Source organism: Symphodus melops (assembly GCF_947650265.1).
Source record: "Symphodus melops genome assembly, chromosome: 21".
In the NCBI taxonomy this organism is placed as follows: Eukaryota; Metazoa; Chordata; class Actinopteri; order Labriformes; family Labridae; genus Symphodus; species Symphodus melops.
Window position 1 is genome coordinate 2,138,011 of NC_136711.1, and position 20,349 is coordinate 2,158,359.

Genomic DNA, 20,349 nt, shown 5'->3' on the forward strand with positions numbered 1-20,349 from the left:
ATCTTAGAACAGACATGTTGGTAGAAACTATCTAGTTAGAGTTTAGTTGTGCAGAACAAGCCCTCCTCCTGAGATCTTTGGCGCCCTCAAGAGGGGCAAGAACGCCACGTTGGTAACCAACGTTTCATCCGACTGTAAATCAAAGATACCTCAGTGTTGTACAGCACGTTTGTTGTGAATGAAAGATTGGCTCATTGTTTGTGCTTTTACACTTAAAGGCTCCGTGCACCCTCATCCATCAGACGGACGGCCGAGGTGCCAAAACAAAGGAAACCAATATAATATGATAGATGTTAAAATCGTACAAAAACCATTTAAAATACAAAAACGGAGACATACGGTGATTGTTCCGAGTATTTTATTCTGAAAATGTACCTATTGTTTTAATGTTGTTGCAGTGACTTCCTGTTGTTGCTGGGCTCTGGGCTGGGTTTTATCCGCGACCTCACAGTTCAATTCAATTTCAAATACTTGGGTCATAATTGGATTCAATATAACGATTTAAAAATATAGATGGCAGAAATACCCGGAGAACGAAACACAGTACCTTCAGATATTTGATTAAAAATGTATTTTATCATTGTATAATTCTTTAATAAACAGAATTAAACATTCAGGTTCAGGGTGCAGAAGCAGAGTTGGTCGTCATTACAACAGAAATTATCTCTGAATTTTCCTGAATTGGGAAAAACAGTCGCCATGAATTGATGAATGGATATTTGGATCTTTACTTGTCTCTAATATTTAATTCAAACGTTTCTTTAGGTTTGTGTGTTTCTGATCTGTGAGCATCCTGCTTTGTATGTCTTTATTTTTTGACCTGTGACATCTGATGGGGGACATCTGAATATGTCTTGAATGTGTCTTGAATCTTGAATGGGACACAGCTATGAGGTCTGACTCAAACAACCAATCAAGTTTAGGTTTCTTATAACTAGCCGATCACAGGGACCCTGTGAGGAGAATGTTTAGGATTTAAAAGGTTGCTATGACAACGTTTGCTTGAATTCAGTTAGAACTTCCTGTCGCCTTCTGCCAGATTTTGTTTTTTAATAAAGTCTGAATCAAACAACCAATCAGGGGCTGCTTACACACAACAGCCAATCACAGTGACTTACTAAGGGAAATGTTTCGGTTGCTAAGCGACAGTCAAGTTCCAAACTAATGGGGCCAAAATTTAAAAATAAACAACATGCTCTATTGGTTAAGGCTTATTTAAAGATGAAAGGTCAAAATCTGTGACATCACAAGTGACATCACAAGGGTTTTCTTATTAATCATCTCAAGAGACTTCTCATTAGACCTTTGATCTGGACGACTGATCTGACACACAGCAACAAACACTGAGTGAACCAAGGAATACATTCATCAACACACTTTACACGAGTTTAAAAAAAAAAAAAATGGAGCAAAACAAAAGACAATCACCAAGTTTTGGCTTGTGGGATGCCTCCGCATTATCCAATGAAGAAATTGCACAATCTTACGTAAAAGGACAATACATTGCAACGTCTCCCAAACCACTCCTGGTTATGTTCTATGAAGCTAATCGCTCAAGTCTGAGAACAATCAAGAAGCTTGAGCTTGAGAACAAGAGCCTGAGGGAGGAGAAGTCAACGCTGGCTGAGCAGATGCGAAGCCACTCTGAGGACATGCAAAGCTTGAAGAGCGAGACTGAGCAGGAAAAAGCAGTCACAAAGGCCATCATCGATATGTTACAGAAGGACTTCCAGGTGGAGAGGGAATCCTTTCAGGAGCAGAGCAAAGGACAGCAGAAAGAAATAACTGAGCTTAAAACAAATCTGGAAGCTGCTCAGTCCCTCAGTGACCGTAAGGAAGAGGAGCTGAAAGATAAGAAGAATGAATGGAGAAAGCAAGTCAATAAAATCGCCTCTCTTGAGAAAGATCTGTATAATCACGGAGAGAAGAATGAGAAGGACAAAGCAATCACAAAGACCATCATCAATAAGCTAAAGCATGAATCCCAGGTGGAGAGGGAATCCTTTCAGGAGCAGAGCAAAGAACAGCAGAAAGAAATAACTGATCTTAAAACAAATCTGGAAGCTGCTCAGTCCCTCAGTGACCGTATGAAGGAGGAGCTGAAAGAAATGAGGAATGAACGCAGAAAGCAAGTCAATCATATCGTCTCTCTTGAGGAAGATCTGCATAATCAAGGCGAGGAAAATTTTCTCCGGATTTCTGCCATCAAAGATCAGTTCCAGGAAGTGATCAGCATCAAAGAGGTCAATGCTGCCAAAAAACTGAAGGAAACGTTTGAGGAGTGGCAGATGAAAGTGAAACAGCTGGATCAACAGGTGAAGCAAGCCAAGGTCAAAGACGGGGAAGAAAAATTCAGACTGGAGAGACAAATCGTAACTCTCCAGGAAAGTATTCGCATTCAGGCAGAGGACATATGTGTGATGAAGGAACACTATGAGGAGGTGATCCGCGTCAAAGAGGGAGACGCTATCAAACAACTGAGGGACTGTGAGGAGAAGTGGCAGATGAAAGTGAGACAGATGGAGGGAGCACCGTGTGAAGTCAGAGCTTCCATGGAGAAAGAAGTGAGCTCCGAGGACAGTCCGCCCGTCCTTGCAGACGAGGACGCTGCAACGCTTTCTGAAAAGGAAGATAGCTGCGGGGAGAAGAGTACGGCCAAACAACAAGAGGAGGAGGACCTCAACGGAGGTGAAACACCAACGGGAAAAGAGCCATCCCTTCTCGAGGAAAGTCTGCGCTTTCTGAGAGAGGAGAGCGCTGCGAGGCTGTCCGCCGCGGAGCAAAGCCACAAAGAGATGCTCCGTCTCATGGAGGAAACTGCCACGCAGAAACTGAACGCGTGCGAGGAAGTGTGGCAGGTGACAGTGAAGCAGCTGAAGGAAAAATTACAGCTCGCCAAGAGAGAGCTCTATTCTCTCAACAACCACATGAAGAACCAAGTCTTTACGCTGGAGCAAAGCCTGTATTTCCAGCGAGAGATGTGCGCGAGAAGGCTCGATGATGCAAAAGAGCGTTACGAGGAGACGACCCGCCTCTTGGAGGAAAACGCAGATACAAAGCTGAGGGAGTGCAACGGAAGGTGGCAGGTGAGAGTGGAACAGCTCGCCGAGGACATGCAAGGGATCGTGAGAGAGGCCAACGAAGGCAAAGCCCAGATGGAGAGAGAAATCTTCACTCTCCAGGTGTGTCTGAGCATTCTGAGAGACGTGAAGGCTAAAGGCTGTTCGGACACGGGAAGCGACTGCGAGGACGGGGACGCTTCAGAGCTTCAAAAAGACAGCACGGAAATAACGAGACAAATGGACCTTGTGGAGGAAACTCAGCGCCTGCTCAGAGAGGAGTACGCCACAAAGATTTCTGACATGGAAAAGCACCACAGAGAAGTGGTGAGTCTGACAGAGCAAAATGCCGCCGACAGGTTGAGGGATTGTGAGGAGAAGTGGCAGATGAGGATAGCACAGCTGGAACTCTATGAAGGCAAAACACAGCTTGAAATAGATTCCAACAGGGACGAAAGTCTCATGATGGAAGAGAACGCTGAAAGGCTTTCTTTAGAGGGAGCCGACCTCGGAGAGATCACCGGCAGGAAAGCGAGGGACGACAGAGAAAAGTTGAGAATGAAGGTGACGAGGCTGGAGCTGGAGTTAAAGGTGTGCAGGGGAGAACTCACCGAGTGCAGAGAGCAAGCGGCGAGCGAGATCGCATCTCTTAAAGACACGCTGCGCGTTCAGGAATCCATGAGTGAACTTCATGACCAAGGCAGGAAACAATTAGAGAGAGAGATCGCCTCTCATGAGGACAGTCTGCGCATTCTGAGAGGGGAGCACGCAGCCAAGCTCGCCGTCATGGAGGAGCGCTACAAGGAGGTGCTCACTCTCAAAGAAGAGCACGCGGCGCAGAAGCTGAGGGATCGCGAAGAGAAGTGGCAGATAACAGAGAAACAGCTGAAGGAACTGTTAAAGATTTCCAAGAGAGAAGTTATAGATCTCAGAAACCACATGAAGAGCGAAATCTTCACTCTCGAAACCTGCGTGTCTCACCAGTACGAGGCGTCCAGCGACTTCAGAGACGTGATGAAACTCAGAGACCAGGTCGCTGCTTCCAAACTGAAGGAGTGTGAGGAAAACGGTCAGATGAGGGTGAAACAGCTGGAGGAGGAGCTGGAGACATCCAAGAAGGAGTTTGACGAATGTAAAGCAGGAATGGAGACGGCCATCGAATCTCTCCAGGAAAGCCTGTGTCTCCTGAGCGTGGAGAACGCAGCGTTGAAAATAGGAAAAAGCCTGGACCAGCCTAGACCTGCTGACTTTCATCCATGACTGCATATACACAGAAAAATGCTAAATACTCAATAAAATAAAAATAAAAAAATTAAAAAAATTAAAAAAATAAAATTAAAATAAACAATAACATTTGATGTCTGTAGTGTGCATCTTGTTTGGAGTTGAGCAAACAAGGAGAAGACACAGCTTCAACCTTTCCTTCTCCATCTAATCGTGCGTGATTGTGACAAATTGGGGTGAAGATGGGAGTGTTTGGTCGGCCTCATATTTCCTTTTTTTGTTGTTGATACTTTTAATGAGTTTTTGGTGGCTGGTTTGCTGCGTGTGGCCACGCTGGAAGAGAAGTGCCGCTGATGTCCTGCTCCTGGGAGGGGTCGCATGTCTTCAGAGTGAGCTCCTTATTTAATTCTACTGGATTTTTTTTTTCAGTTGATAATTCAGGCCCCCTCTTACCTTTGTTGGGAATTTTCAGGAGCGAATACCTGACCAACTGTTATGTTGGGTTTTATGAAGTAAAATTTGATTGTCAAAATAAATTAATAATTAAGTTTATTTAATTATTAATCTAAATCAATAATTGTTATTAAACTGCGTTTAATAAACCTCGGGGCACCACCCTGTAAACAGGGAACAACCAAAATATTACCAATATCAGTCTCAAATTATTTAATTAAATACCAATATCATTAATAATTAATAATCTGTATTTAATTGAAGGTGTGAAATCCGAACACAAAGCCCTTTCACCCAGCCTAAGTCACAAAGCAAATTCACAGTGATCACAAACAACGACTTTTTAAGATATAATAGAATTTATTTAACAAAGCAACATCAAGTAAATCAATGAAACCCAATCAAACAAATAACCATCATAAGCCAAACTACAATTAACAAACAAAACAAACAAGCGTGGCACGTGTGTGTGTGTGTGTGTGTGTGTGTGTGTGTGTGTGTGTGTGTGAGAGAGAGAGTGAGAGAGAGAGAGAGAAAAAGGGGGGGGGACAGACAGACAGAGACAGACAAAATGGCGACGACCACGCGCGGTCACGTGATGGCGGACACAGAACGTGATCTACGTTTCTGCAGCGTCTGGAAAGCCACAGGTCTCTATGTGTGTGCGTCTACCGTAAGGTGTGTGTGTAAAGGCGAGAGAGCGAGAGAAAACAACGCACCTCGACAGCTCAATCTCGGACTGGAGCTCACCACAACTCAGAGCACAGTTTACGTCGCGTACCAGAAGCTAGTGGCCGGATTTGTATCAGACGGCGTTCACACTAGTCTTTCTGATAGTGAGTCTATTACCCGGTTATGACGTGGGAGCTCACAGATGAACACATGGGACACAGCGGCACAAATAAAGGAGAACAAAAGAGATTTTACTCTGGTAAAATCTAAGACACAGTGGTCAAACACCAAGCAAATATTATCACCGTTTCCCAATAATAACTCAGTTATTAAACACACTCTCTATATCTAACTGCCCAGACCTAGTTAAGCCTCACTTGTAACCGTTTGTCCACGGTTGATGAAAGGAAGAAAAGAGGTTCTGGAGCGGCCTTTCTGCAGTTGTAAGGTGACGGCGGTGCGTGTCCAGTGGGGTTGAGCAGGGCCGTCGTGTCCTCCGTCGAGCGAGGTGATCTCCGTGGGTGTCCTTTCTTCAAAGGACGGAACGAGACGTAATCCTTACAGTCTCTCTCAATACCGTTTTGATACGGGAGAAATAGAACGCTATACTTCTGAGATGCGTTCAAGTGGATGATCTAGGCTCGGAAATTAGGACGTCGGTGTGCTTCAAGGCCTTGGATCAGCTGCGCGCCAAAACTTAAACAAAGAGCAGCGTGCTGGAAACAGGAACAAAGTTGGGTATCCTCGGACGTCGCCAGACGACGTTTGAAAGAGAGAGAACAATGAGACATGGCCGGCTTTATACCTCCCAGACTTCACACCTCTGTGTTAGGTGTGGCAAAGCATTCTGGGAGTACCTGCAAGGCATGCTGGGATAAAGAGTCTTTTGTTGTAGTTCTCCAAACATACACAGCCTGAACTTTGCCATCCTGGCTGGACCCAACATCCCCCCTGGCCTGAAGAGCGGGATGCAGGTCATGGTCTTCAGGGCACTATGGGCCACCAGTCCACGTGCTTTGGAGATACTTGTACAAAAGTTAATTTGGCAAACAGTCCATAAATTCAAGAGGCATTTGGTCTGGGCAGACATTGAGGCAAAGTCTGGGCAGACTGTCTAACTATGTCTAACGCTAAACATCAAAACATAATCAGACATTAGCGAAGCATTGCTGCTCAAGGTGCATTCTTGGACAAAACACATGAAACAAACAAACAAGAGGAAGAGAGAAAGAGAAGAGTTTCATGTGTAGATGTGTGGGCTAACTCCTTGACTGGGCAGGAGAAAGCCTGTGTGTGTTTGTGGCATGTCAGTGCGTAATGTACATGTACATGTAGAGTCTCACTATGGGTGTGAGGCCACAAAACAAAACAAAAACAACAACAACAAAAGCGTGAGTAGAGTGACTGGATTTTGAAATGGGAGCTACTCCCGCCTCCCCAATGTGGAGTCAGAACCTGGTTCTTTGTAAGGGCTGGAGGCCTGACACTGTCTTACCCCATCTATCACCCCCCTCGGAATTGTGCTAGTCATTTCACTGCCGAGACCTGCTTCCTTATGAAGCTCTTGGGAACTCTGGTTATACCTACCCTTCTGACTTAGGCTTCGGCCATCCCGAGAGTTCCTCTTGGGAACTCTGGTTATACCTACCCTTCTGTCTTAGGCTTCGGTCATCCCGAGAGTTCTGTTCAGGTCTGTCAGTGATTGACTCCTCAGGCTGGAACCTACCCTACGGCTGGCTCAACCCTTCACCCCCCTGGCTCTGTCGTCTTCTCTGCCGGTGACGTGGTCTCTTGGACTGCTTCATAGCACGAGGCAATTTGTTGCCTTCAAGTGCTACGTCACCTTTGTGACGCTCAGGGTGTATGTGTGGGAACCTGCAGGTAGTAGGAGAGGGCCTGCTGTAATCTCTGCCTGAGGGGGCTGAGATGTCACCCCCCTTCCCATGGGGTGATTCAAACCTGTGAAGGTGTGAAAAGGTGTGGCAGCTGTCAATATACCGGAGCGTTTTGTCAAAGGGAGGGGCTCTACAGTCAAAATCTTTCTGTTCAGGATTGACAGGGGGAACAAGACTTTGTTTAGTCATTAGACTAACCTGGCTGCTCGGTTTTCTACTGAGCTTTTTCAGCAGGGGCGTTTGATTTTTTAAGGGGCTTGGTGCACGATCAGAGTCGTATCCTGACGACGTGGCTCCCTGAATTAATTCAAACGTGTCTAACACCTTCTGCTTGGCAGTTTGTCGGTGCTGACAAAGAGATTTGTTCTCTTTCGGCAGGGATTGGACCTCTGGCTGGAGTGTCTCCACTGAGGCGCTGACACTCTGTCTGGTCCGTAAACCATGAGTAACAGCCTGGTGGGAGTTGCCCGAGTCGTCTGAAGACTCATAAGTCCTCTGGTCGTCCAACATGTCTGTCTCCTTCCTCCAGGGATCTGGTTCAGTATCCCATCCCTTGTGTAGGGCTTCCTCAGCTGGCGTGGGGGCTGCGGTGCGTACCTGCTCCTCCTGAATTCCGGGTACCATGACACTTTCTTTCATTCGTCTGGCTAACCTGCAGCTTTCTTGCAGTATTTTATTCTCCTCCTGCAGGGCCTTGCATTCGACTTGCAAGGTCTTAAGTCGGTCCTGCATCCTTTTGAAGCCGTCCTTTAGGATCTGGTTATCTTCTTGCACCTGGGCGAGCTGTGCCTGGTGTCTCTTTTGCTGCAAATATGATTTGCGCTGAAAAGGGAGGAGAAGTTGGCCGAGAACATTCGAAGATGTGTACTGTGGTTTCCCTGTTCGATGAGTTATATACTCAACCGACTCATTTAATTTATCTTCGCCTGTGCTGAGGGTGGAGGAGTTCAGACTGTTGACCTTTAAAGGGACGTGGTTTAAACCTGCAACTCCAACCTGAGGGGGTGGATTGTGTGATCCACAGGGGGCCTTGGTCCCTGACTGCTGAATGTCTTTCGCAGACATTCTGTCTTTGTTGGGGGTGATCTTGGCTCGGGGGTTGGCCTGGTCACCTACCTTTCTCAAGGTGTCCTTACAAATGCTAATGAAATAGCTGATCAGGTTGGCAATCCCCTCTAAGGAGAGCTGCGTCAGACCAGCAACAGTTTCTTTTGGTGATGTGTGGTGGTCTGATCCAAAAGGAGTCTTAGCTCCTGGCTCACAAGAAGTTTTGGTACCCATGTTAATGTTAATGTTGATGTGGTAAAACAGAATACCTTAGTGGATTACTGTTTGTGAAGCTGCAAGATAAAAAGTCAGCAGGAGGCAATTCTGACCTACGGTTCTAAACCGGATCAGTGCAGTCTGTCCTGGCAGCTAGGTGCGAACATTCACACCTCAAGTCCTTTTGAGGATTGGGGGAAGACACACCTCTCAGGCAGCTGGCTCTGTAACAATTTTAAAGTTACACTCCTGACTAAACAAATGGCTAACTTGTTGTCTCCAACAACAATAAGCACACAAAAATTATTAAACTACTCACTCGTCAACACGCAGCAGCACAACTAACACACAACTTGATGTTTGCTTTGCTTTAAAAACAACAAAAAGTAATCTCCCAAAGAAAAGAGAATTTCCTTAGTTTGGATCACTGTGAACAAACAATGTAACAAAGCTGGTTTATTAAGGGCCTCACACGGGATGCATCATTATGTTGGGAATTTTCAGGAGCGAATACCTGACCAACGGTTATGTTGGGTTTTATGAAGTAAAATTTGATTGTCAAAATAAATTAATAATTAAGTTTATTTAATTATTAATCTAAATCAATAATTGTTATTAAACTGCGTTTAATAAACCTCGGGGCACCACCCTGTAAACAGGGAACAACCAAAATATTACCAATATCAGTCTCAAATTATTTAATTAAATACCAATATCATTAATAATTAATAATCTGTATTTAATTGAAGGTGTGAAATCCGAACACAAAGCCCTTTCACCCAGCCTAAGTCACAAAGCAAATTCACAGTGATCACAAACAACGACTTTTTAAGATATAATAGAATTTATTTAACAAAGCAACATCAAGTAAATCAATGAAACCCAATCAAACAAATAACCATCATAAGCCAAACTACAATTAACAAACAAAACAAACAAGCGTGGCACATGTGTGTGTGTGTGTGTGTGTGTGTGTGTGTGTGTGTGTGTGTGTGAGAGAGAGAGTGAGAGAGAGAGAGAGAAAAAGGGGGGGGGACAGACAGACAGAGACAGACAAAATGGCGACGACCACGCGCGGTCACGTGATGGCGGACACAGAACGTGATCTACGTTTCTGCAGCGTCTGGAAAGCCACAGGTCTCTATGTGTGTGCGTTTACCGAAAGGTGTGTGTGTAAAGGCGAGAGAGCGAGAGAAAACAACGCACCTCGACAGCTCAATCTCGGACTGGAGCTCACCACAACTCAGAGCACAGTTTACGTCGCGTACCAGAAGCTAGTGGCCGGATTTGTATCAGACGGCGTTCACACTAGTCTTTCTGATAGTGAGTCTATTACCCGGTTATGACGTGGGAGCTCACAGATGAACACATGGGACACAGCGGCACAAATAAAGGAGAACAAAAGAGATTTTACTCTGGTAAAATCTAAGACACATCGGTCAAACACCAAGCAAATATTATCACCGTTTCCCAATAATAACTCAGTTATTAAACACACTCTCTATATCTAACTGCCCAGACCTAGTTAAGCCTCACTTGTAACCGTTTGTCCACGGTTGATGAAAGGAAGAAAAGAGGTTCTGGAGCGGCCTTTCTGCAGTTGTAAGGTGACGGCGGTGCGTGTCCAGTGGGGTTGAGCAGGGCCGTCGTGTCCTCCGTCGAGCGAGGTGATCTCCGTGGGTGTCCTTTCTTCAAAGGACGGAACGAGACGTAATCCTTACAGTCTCTCTCAATACCGTTTTGATACGGGAGAAATAGAACGCTATACTTCTGAGATGCGTTCAAGTGGATGATCTAGGCTCGGAAATTAGGACGTCGGTGTGCTTCAAGGCCTTGGATCAGCTGCGCGCCAAAACTTAAACAAAGAGCAGCGTGCTGGAAACAGGAACAGAGTTGGGTATCCTCGGACGTCGCCAGACGACGTTTGAAAGAGAGACAACAATGAGACATGGCCGGCTTTATACCTCCCAGACTTCACACCTCTGTGTTAGGTGTGGCAAAGCATTCTGGGAGTACCTGCAAGGCATGCTGGGATAAAGAGTCTTTTGTTGTAGTTCTCCAAACATACACAGCCTGAACTTTGCCATCCTGGCTGGACCCAACACCTTACAGACTTGCTCCACCCCTACACGCCATCCTGTACCCTCCGTTCCACCGATGCAAACCTCCTGACCGTCCCTAGGACCAGGCACCGAACCTGGGGGGACAGAGCCTTCTCTGTTGCCGCCCCCTCCCTTTGGAACTCACTCCCACAACACATTCGTGACACCGTCGACCCGACCACCTTCAAGACCAAATTATAAACACACCTGTTCCGCACGGCCTCCAACCTGTCACCTCACTGATCTCTGTATCACGCATCATTTATATCAATTTAACTATGTATGTATTTTTGCTCTTTCTTTTTATCCTGTATACTTGTATTTGTTTTTAACATGTAAAGTGTCTTTGAGTTTTTGAAAAGCGCTCTATAAATAAAATGTAAATTTTAGCAGCGCAGGAGGAGAGCGTGTGCTCACTAAATCCTCACTTCACAGGATTCTGAGAGTTCACGCTCGTCCAGGAGCTTCACAAGGAGGACACATTTCTGCAGCTGTTTGAAACACACTCCTGTCTCTGTAGGGACTGCAGCTCAGGATAGTAGGACACCAGTTGTCCTCCAATTGGTAAAATGTTTTAACTTCTGTGCAATACGCTCCATCGTGAACTAAACATGGACAAGGACTGAGCGTGCAAAGCCCACCGCGTCCTATCAGAAGGCCCGGTGGTGAAACAACCACAGCTCGTGGGTGAAAAGTCCAGATGGTATCGATTCAGCAAAAACATTGATTTACAAAGTTTGTGCTTTTAGTGGCAAAAGATGAGAAAATGTTGTGAGTAAAAACAGAAGGATGACTTCTCTGGACAAGAATATATTTTTCAAGAACAACTTTTTGAGTAGAATCGACCGTAAGATTAAATGCAGCTTATCTTTTAGTCGGACCACAGCTACCTAAAATGTAGCTCTACATGAAAATGCTGTTATTTCAGAATAACCTTTTTTTTTAATCTATTCAATGTCAATGATGATGTGTAATGTTATTTAAAAATGTACAGAGCTGGAAAAAAGACAAAAAGGTGCAAATTCCAAAACAGCTGGTCAAATAGTTTTATCTCTGCGTTAATTTTCAAAATGTCCCCGCTCTGTTGTACGTCGGTATTTAATTCAGATTGAAGTCTTGTCATGTTGTTGTGTGTTGAGACAACATGTTCTTGAAACGGTTGGAGACTTATATCAAAGTGACTTTTTTTTTTATTTTTACTTGGAGCCCTTTCTACTGAAATCTCAGAAAAAGCTGAGCCGCTCAGGACATGACTGTAAACTAACGGACACTCGTTGATTGTTGTTAAATGTCTATTCTCTGGTGTAATCTTAGAACAGACATGTTGGTAGAAACTATCTAGTTAGAGTTTAGTTGTGCAGAACAAGCCCTCCTCCTGAGATCTTTGGCGCCCTCAAGAGGGGCAAGAACGCCACGTTGGTAACCAACGTTTCATCCGACTGTAAATCAAAGATACCTCAGTGTTGTACAGCACGTTTGTTGTGAATGAAAGATTGGCTCATTGTTTGTGCTTTTACACTTAAAGGCTCCGTGCACCCTCATCCATCAGACGGACGGCCGAGGTGCCAAAACAAAGGAAACCAATATAATATGATAGATGTTAAAATCGTACAAAAACCATTTAAAATACAAAAACGGAGACATACGGTGATTGTTCCGAGTATTTTATTCTGAAAATGTACCTATTGTTTTAATGTTGTTGCAGTGACTTCCTGTTGTTGCTGGGCTCTGGGCTGGGTTTTATCCGCGACCTCACAGTTCAATTCAATTTCAAATACTTGGGTCATAATTGGATTCAATATAACGATTTAAAAATATAGATGGCAGAAATACCCGGAGAACGAAACACAGTACCTTCAGATATTTGATTAAAAATGTATTTTATCATTGTATAATTCTTTAATAAACAGAATTAAACATTCAGGTTCAGGGTGCAGAAGCAGAGTTGGTCGTCATTACAACAGAAATTATCTCTGAATTTTCCTGAATTGGGAAAAACAGTCGCCATGAATTGATGAATGGATATTTGGATCTTTACTTGTCTCTAATATTTAATTCAAACGTTTCTTTAGGTTTGTGTGTTTCTGATCTGTGAGCATCCTGCTTTGTATGTCTTTATTTTTTGACCTGTGACATCTGATGGGGGACATCTGAATATGTCTTGAATGTGTCTTGAATCTTGAATGGGACACAGCTATGAGGTCTGACTCAAACAACCAATCAAGTTTAGGTTTCTTATAACTAGCCGATCACAGGGACCCTGTGAGGAGAATGTTTAGGATTTAAAAGGTTGCTATGACAACGTTTGCTTGAATTCAGTTAGAACTTCCTGTCGCCTTCTGCCAGATTTTGTTTTTTAATAAAGTCTGAACCAAACAACCAATCAGGGGCTGCTTACACACAACAGCCAATCACAGTGACTTACTAAGGGAAATGTTTCGGTTGCTAAGCGACAGTCAAGTTCCAAACTAATGGGGCCAAAATTTAAAAATAAACAACATGCTCTATTGGTTAAGGCTTATTTAAAGATGAAAGGTCAAAATCTGTGACATCACAAGTGACATCACAAGGGTTTTCTTATTAATCATCTCAAGAGACTTCTCATTAGACCTTTGATCTGGACGACTGATCTGACACACAGCAACAAACACTGAGTGAACCAAGGAATACATTCATCAACACACTTTACACGAGTTAAAAAAAAAAAAAATGGAGCAAAACAAAAGACAATCACCAAGTTTTGGCTTGTGGGATGCCTCCGCATTATCCAATGAAGAAATTGCACAATCTTACGTAAAAGGACAATACATTGCAACGTCTCCCAAACCACTCCTGGTTATGTTCTATGAAGCTAATCGCTCAAGTCTGAGAACAATCAAGAAGCTTGAGCTTGAGAACAAGAGCCTGAGGGAGGAGAAGTCAACGCTGGCTGAGCAGATGCGAAGCCACTCTGAGGACATGCAAAGCTTGAAGAGCGAGACTGAGCAGGAAAAAGCAGTCACAAAGGCCATCATCGATATGTTACAGAAGGACTTCCAGGTGGAGAGGGAATCCTTTCAGGAGCAGAGCAAAGGACAGCAGAAAGAAATAACTGATCTTAAAACAAATCTGGAAGCTGCTCAGTCCCTCAGTGACCGTAAGGAAGAGGAGCTGAAAGATAAGAAGAATGAATGGAGAAAGCAAGTCAATAAAATCGCCTCTCTTGAGAAAGATCTGTATAATCACGGAGAGAAGAATGAGAAGGACAAAGCAATCACAAAGACCATCATCAATAAGCTAAAGCATGAATCCCAGGTGGAGAGGGAATCCTTTCAGGAGCAGAGCAAAGGACAGCAGAAAGAAATAACTGATCTTAAAACAAATCTGGAAGCTGCTCAGTCCCTCAGTGACCGTATGAAGGAGGAGCTGAAAGAAATGAGGAATGAACGCAGAAAGCAAGTCAATCATATCGTCTCTCTTGAGGAAGATCTGCATAATCAAGGCGAGGAAAATTTTCTCCGGATTTCTGCCATCAAAGATCAGTTCCAGGAAGTGATCAGCATCAAAGAGGTCAATGCTGCCAAAAAACTGAAGGAAACGTTTGAGGAGTGGCAGATGAAAGTGAAACAGCTGGATCAACAGGTGAAGCAAGCCACGGTCAAAGACGGGGAAGAAAAATTCAGACTGGAGAGACAAATCGTAACTCTCCAGGAAAGTATTCGCATTCAGGCAGAGGACATATGTGTGATGAAGGAACACTATGAGGAGGTGATCCGCGTCAAAGAGGGAGACGCTATCAAACAACTGAGGGACTGTGAGGAGAAGTGGCAGATGAAAGTGAGACAGCTGGAGGGAGCACCGTGTGAAGTCAGAGCTTCCATGGAGAAAGAAGTGAGCTCCGAGGACAGTCCGCCCGTCCTTGCAGACGAGGACGCTGCAACGCTTTCTGAAAAGGAAGATAGCTGCGGGGAGAAGAGTACGGCCAAACAACAAGAGGAGGAGGACCTCAACGGAGGTGAAACACCAACGGGAAAAGAGCCATCCCTTCTCGAGGAAAGTCTGCGCTTTCTGAGAGAGGAGAGCGCTGCGAGGCTGTCCGCCGCGGAGCAAAGCCACAAAGAGATGCTCCGTCTCATGGAGGAAACTGCCACGCAGAAACTGAACGCGTGCGAGGAAGTGTGGCAGGTGACAGTGAAGCAGCTGAAGGAAAAATTACAGCTCGCCAAGAGAGAGCTCTATTCTCTCAACAACCACATGAAGAACCAAGTCTTTACGCTGGAGCAAAGCCTGTATTTCCAGCGAGAGATGTGCGCGAGAAGGCTCGATGATGCAAAAGAGCGTTACGAGGAGACGACCCGCCTCTTGGAGGAAAACGCAGATACAAAGCTGAGGGAGTGCAACGGAAGGTGGCAGGTGAGAGTGGAACAGCTCGCCGAGGACATGCAAGGGATCGTGAGAGAGGCCAACGAAGGCAAAGCCCAGATGGAGAGAGAAATCTTCACTCTCCAGGTGTGTCTGAGCATTCTGAGAGACGTGAAGGCTAAAGGCTGTTCGGACACGGGAAGCGACTGCGAGGACGGGGACGCTTCAGAGCTTCAAAAAGACAGCACGGAAATAACGAGACAAATGGACCTTGTGGAGGAAACTCAGCGCCTGCTCAGAGAGGAGTACGCCACAAAGATTTCTGACATGGAAAAGCACCACAGAGAAGTGGTGAGTCTGACAGAGCAAAATGCCGCCGACAGGTTGAGGGATTGTGAGGAGAAGTGGCAGATGAGGATAGCACAGCTGGAACTCTATGAAGGCAAAACACAGCTTGAAATAGATTCCAACAGGGACGAAAGTCTCATGATGGAAGAGAACGCTGAAAGGCTTTCTTTAGAGGGAGCCGACCTCGGAGAGATCACCGGCAGGAAAGCGAGGGACGACAGAGAAAAGTGGAGAATGAAGGTGACGAGGCTGGAGCTGGAGTTAAAGGTGTGCAGGGGAGAACTCACCGAGTGCAGAGAGCAAGCGGCGAGCGAGATCGCATCTCTTAAAGACGCGCTGCGCGTTCAGGAATCCATGAGTGAACTTCATGACCAAGGCAGGAAACAATTAGAGAGAGAGATCGCCTCTCATGAGGACAGTCTGCGCATTCTGAGAGGGGAGCACGCAGCCAAGCTCGCCGTCATGGAGGAGCGCTACAAGGAGGTGCTCACTCTCAAAGAAGAGCACGCGGCGCAGAAGCTGAGGGATCGCGAAGAGAAGTGGCAGATAACAGAGAAACAGCTGAAGGAACTGTTAAAGATTTCCAAGAGAGAAGTTATAGATCTCAGAAACCACATGAAGAGCGAAATCTTCACTCTCGAAACCTGCGTGTCTCACCAGTACGAGGCGTCCAGCGACTTCAGAGACGTGATGAAACTCAGAGACCAGGTCGCTGCTTCCAAACTGAAGGAGTGTGAGGAAAACGGTCAGATGAGGGTGAAACAGCTGGAGGAGGAGCTGGAGACATCCAAGAAGGAGTTTGACGAATGTAAAGCAGGAATGGAGACGGCCATCGAATCTCTCCAGGAAAGCCTGTGTCTCCTGAGCGTGGAGAACGCAGCGTTGAAAATAGGAAAAAGCCTGGACCAGCCTAGACCTGCTGACTTTCATCCATGACTGCATGTACACAGAAAAATGCTAAATACTCAATAAAATAAAAAAATAATAAAAATAAATAAATAAATAAAATTAAAAAAAACAATAACATTTGATGTCTGTAGTGTGCATCTTGTTTGGAGTTGAGCAAACAAGGAGAAGACACAGCTTCAACCTTTCCTTCTCCATCTAATCGTGCGTGATTGTGACAAATTGGGGTGAAGATGGGAGTGTTTGGTCGGCCTCATATTTCCTTTTTTTGTTGTTGATACTTTTAATGAGTTTTTGGTGGCTGGTTTGCTGCGTGTGGCCACGCTGGAAGAGAAGTGCCGCTGATGTCCTGCTCCTGGGAGGGGTCGCATGTCTTCAGGGTGAGCTCCTTATTTAATTCTACTGGATTTTTTTTTTCAGTTGATAATTCAGGCCCCCTCTTACCTTTGTTGGGAATTTTCAGGAGCGAATACCTGACCAACTGTTATGTTGGGTTTTATGAAGTAAAATTTGATTGTCAAAATAAATTAATAATTAAGTTTATTTAATTATTAATCTAAATCAATAATTGTTATTAAACTGCGTTTAATAAACCTCGGGGCACCACCCTGTAAACAGGGAACAACCAAAATATTACCAATATCAGTCTCAAATTATTTAATTAAATACCAATATCATTAATAATTAATAATCTGTATTTAATTGAAGGTGTGAAATCCGAACACAAAGCCCTTTCACCCAGCCTATGTCACAAAGCAAATTCACAGTGATCACAAACAATGACTTTTTAAGATATAATAGAATTTATTTAACAAAGCAACATCAAGTAAATCAATGAAACCCAATCAAACAAATAACCATCATAAGCCAAACTACAATTAACAAACAAAACAAACAAGCGTGGCACATGTGTGTGTGTGTGTGTGTGTGTGTGTGTGTGTGTGTGTGAGAGAGAGAGTGAGAGAGAGAGAGAGAAAAAGGGGGGGGGACAGACAGACAGAGACAGACAAAATGGCGACGACCACGCGCGGTCACGTGATGGCGGACACAGAACGTGATCTACGTTTCTGCAGCGTCTGGAAAGCCACAGGTCTCTATGTGTGTGCGTCTACCGTAAGGTGTGTGTGTAAAGGCGAGAGAGCGAGAGAAAACAACGCACCTCGACAGCTCAATCTCGGACTGGAGCTCACCACAACTCAGAGCACAGTTTACGTCGCGTACCAGAAGCTAGTGGCCGGATTTGTATCAGACGGCGTTCACACTAGTCTTTCTGATAGTGAGTCTATTACCCGGTTATGACGTGGGAGCTCACAGATGAACACATGGGACACAGCGGCACAAATAAAGGAGAACAAAAGAGATTTTACTCTGGTAAAATCTAAGACACAGTGGTCAAACACCAAGCAAATATTATCACCGTTTCCCAATAATAACTCAGTTATTAAACACACTCTCTATATCTAACTGCCCAGACCTAGTTAAGCCTCACTTGTAACCGTTTGTCCACGGTTGATGAAAGGAAGAAAAGAGGTTCTGGAGCGGCCTTTCTGCAGTTGTAAGGTGATGGCGGTGCGTGTCCAGTGGGGTTGAGCAGGGCCGTCGTGTCCTCCGTCGAGCGAGGTGATCTCCGTGGGTGTCCTTTCTTCAAAGGACGGAACGAGACGTAATCCTTACAGTCTCTCTCAATACCGTTTTGATACGGGAGAAATAGAACGCTATACTTCTGAGATGCGTTCAAGTGGATGATCTAGGCTCGGAAATTAGGACGTCGGTGTGCTTCAAGGCCTTGGATCAGCTGCGCGCCAAAACTTAAACAAAGAGCAGCGTGCTGGAAACAGGAACAAAGTTGGGTATCCTCGGACGTCGCCAGACGACGTTTGAAAGAGAGAGAACAATGAGACATGGCCGGCTTTATACCTCCCAGACTTCACACCTCTGTGTTAGGTGTGGCAAAGCATTCTGGGAGTACCTGCAAGGCATGCTGGGATAAAGAGTCTTTTGTTGTAGTTCTCCAAACATACACAGCCTGAACTTTGCCATCCTGGCTGGACCCAACATCCCCCCTGGCCTGAAGAGCGGGATGCAGGTCATGGTCTTCAGGGCACTATGGGCCACCAGTCCACGTGCTTTGGAGATACTTGTACAAAAGTTAATTTGGCAAACAGTCCATAAATTCAAGAGGCATTTGGTCTGGGCAGACATTGAGGCAAAGTCTGGGCAGACTGTCTAACTATGTCTAACGCTAAACATCAAAACATAATCAGACATTAGCGAAGCATTGCTGCTCAAGGTGCATTCTTGGACAAAACACATGAAACAAACAAACAAGAGGAAGAGAGAAAGAGAAGAGTTTCATGTGTAGATGTGTGGGCTAACTCCTTGACTGGGCAGGAGAAAGCCTGTGTGTGTTTGTGGCATGTCAGTGCGTAATGTACATGTACATGTAGAGTCTCACTATGGGTGTGAGGCCACAAAACAAAACAAAAACAACAACAACAAAAGCGTGAGTAGAGTGACTGGATTTTGAAATGGGAGCTACTCCCGCCTCCCCAATGTGGAGTCAGAACCTGGTTCTTTGTAAGGGCTGGAGGCCTGACACTGTCTTACCCCATCTATCACCCCCCTCGGAATTGTGCTAGTCATTTCACTGCCGAGACCTGCTTCCTTATGAAGCTCTTGGGAACTCTGGTTATACCTACCCTTCTGACTTAGGCTTCGGCCATCCCGAGAGTTCCTCTTGGGAACTCTGGTTATACCTACCCTTCTGTCTTAGGCTTCGGTCATCCCGAGAGTTCTGTTCAGGTCTGTCAGTGATTGACTCCTCAGGCTGGAACCTACCCTACGGCTGGCTCAACCCTTCACCCCCCTGGCTCTGTCGTCTTCTCTGCCGGTGACGTGGTCTCTTGGACTGCTTCATAGCACGAGGCAATTTGTTGCCTTCAAGTGCTACGTCACCTTTGTGACGCTCAGGGTGTATGTGTGGGAACCTGCAGGTAGTAGGAGAGGGCCTGCTGTAATCTCTGCCTGAGGGGGCTGAGATGTCACCCCCCTTCCCATGGGGTGATTCAAACCTGTGAAGGTGTGAAAAGGTGTGGCAGCTGTCAATATACCGGAGCGTTTTGTCAAAGGGAGGGGCTCTACAGTCAAAATCTTTCTGTTCAGGATTGACAGGGGGAACAAGACTTTGTTTAGTCATTAGACTAACCTGGCTGCTCGGTTTTCTACTGAGCTTTTTCAGCAGGGGCGTTTGATTTTTTAAGGGGCTTGGTGCACGATCAGAGTCGTATCCTGACGACGTGGCTCCCTGAATTAATTCAAACGTGTCTAACACCTTCTGCTTGGCAGTTTGTCGGTGCTGACAAAGAGATTTGTTCTCTTTCGGCAGGGATTGGACCTCTGGCTGGAGTGTCTCCACTGAGGCGCTGACACTCTGTCTGGTCCGTAAACCATGAGTAACAGCCTGGTGGGAGTTGCCCGAGTCGTCTGAAGACTCATAAGTCCTCTGGTCGTCCAACATGTCTGTCTCCTTCCTCCAGGGATCTGGTTCAGTATCCCATCCCTTGTGTAGGGCTTCCTCAGCTGGCGTGGGGGCTGCGGTGCGTACCTGCTCCTCCTGAATTCCGGGTACCATGACACTTTCTTTCATTCGTCTGGCTAACCTGCAGCTTTCTTGCAGTATTTTATTCTCCTCCTGCAGGGCCTTGCATTCGACTTGCAAGGTCTTAAGTCGGTCCTGCATCCTTTTGAAGCCGTCCTTTAGGATCTGGTTATCTTCTTGCACCTGGGCGAGCTGTGCCTGGTGTCTCTTTTGCTGCAAATATGATTTGCGCTGAAAAGGGAGGAGAAGTTGGCCGAGAACATTCGAAGATGTGTACTGTGGTTTCCCTGTTCGATGAGTTATATACTCAACCGACTCATTTAATTTATCTTCGCCTGTGCTGAGGGTGGAGGAGTTCAGACTGTTGACCTTTAAAGGGACGTGGTTTAAACCTGCAACTCCAACCTGAGGGGGTGGATTGTGTGATCCACAGGGGGCCTTGGTCCCTGACTGCTGAATGTCTTTCGCAGACATTCTGTCTTTGTTGG

General features: G+C 45.5%; 2 protein-coding genes across 2 annotated transcripts in view; one reads left to right on the top strand and one right to left on the bottom strand.

Annotated features, from left to right (window-relative positions):
• lrrc45 (leucine rich repeat containing 45) overlaps positions 1-20,349 on the bottom strand; it is a 164,712-nt gene that overhangs the window by 38,204 nt on the left and 106,159 nt on the right. The gene's annotated exons all lie outside the window — the stretch shown is intronic.
• LOC306842221 (uncharacterized protein) lies at positions 1,533-4,319 on the top strand (the record flags this gene model as incomplete). The annotated part of the gene is made up of 2 exons (XM_079372345.1): positions 1,533-1,733; positions 1,989-4,319. 2 exons carry the CDS (start codon positions 1,533-1,535, stop codon positions 4,317-4,319), a joined length of 2,532 nt encoding a protein of 843 aa, XP_079228471.1.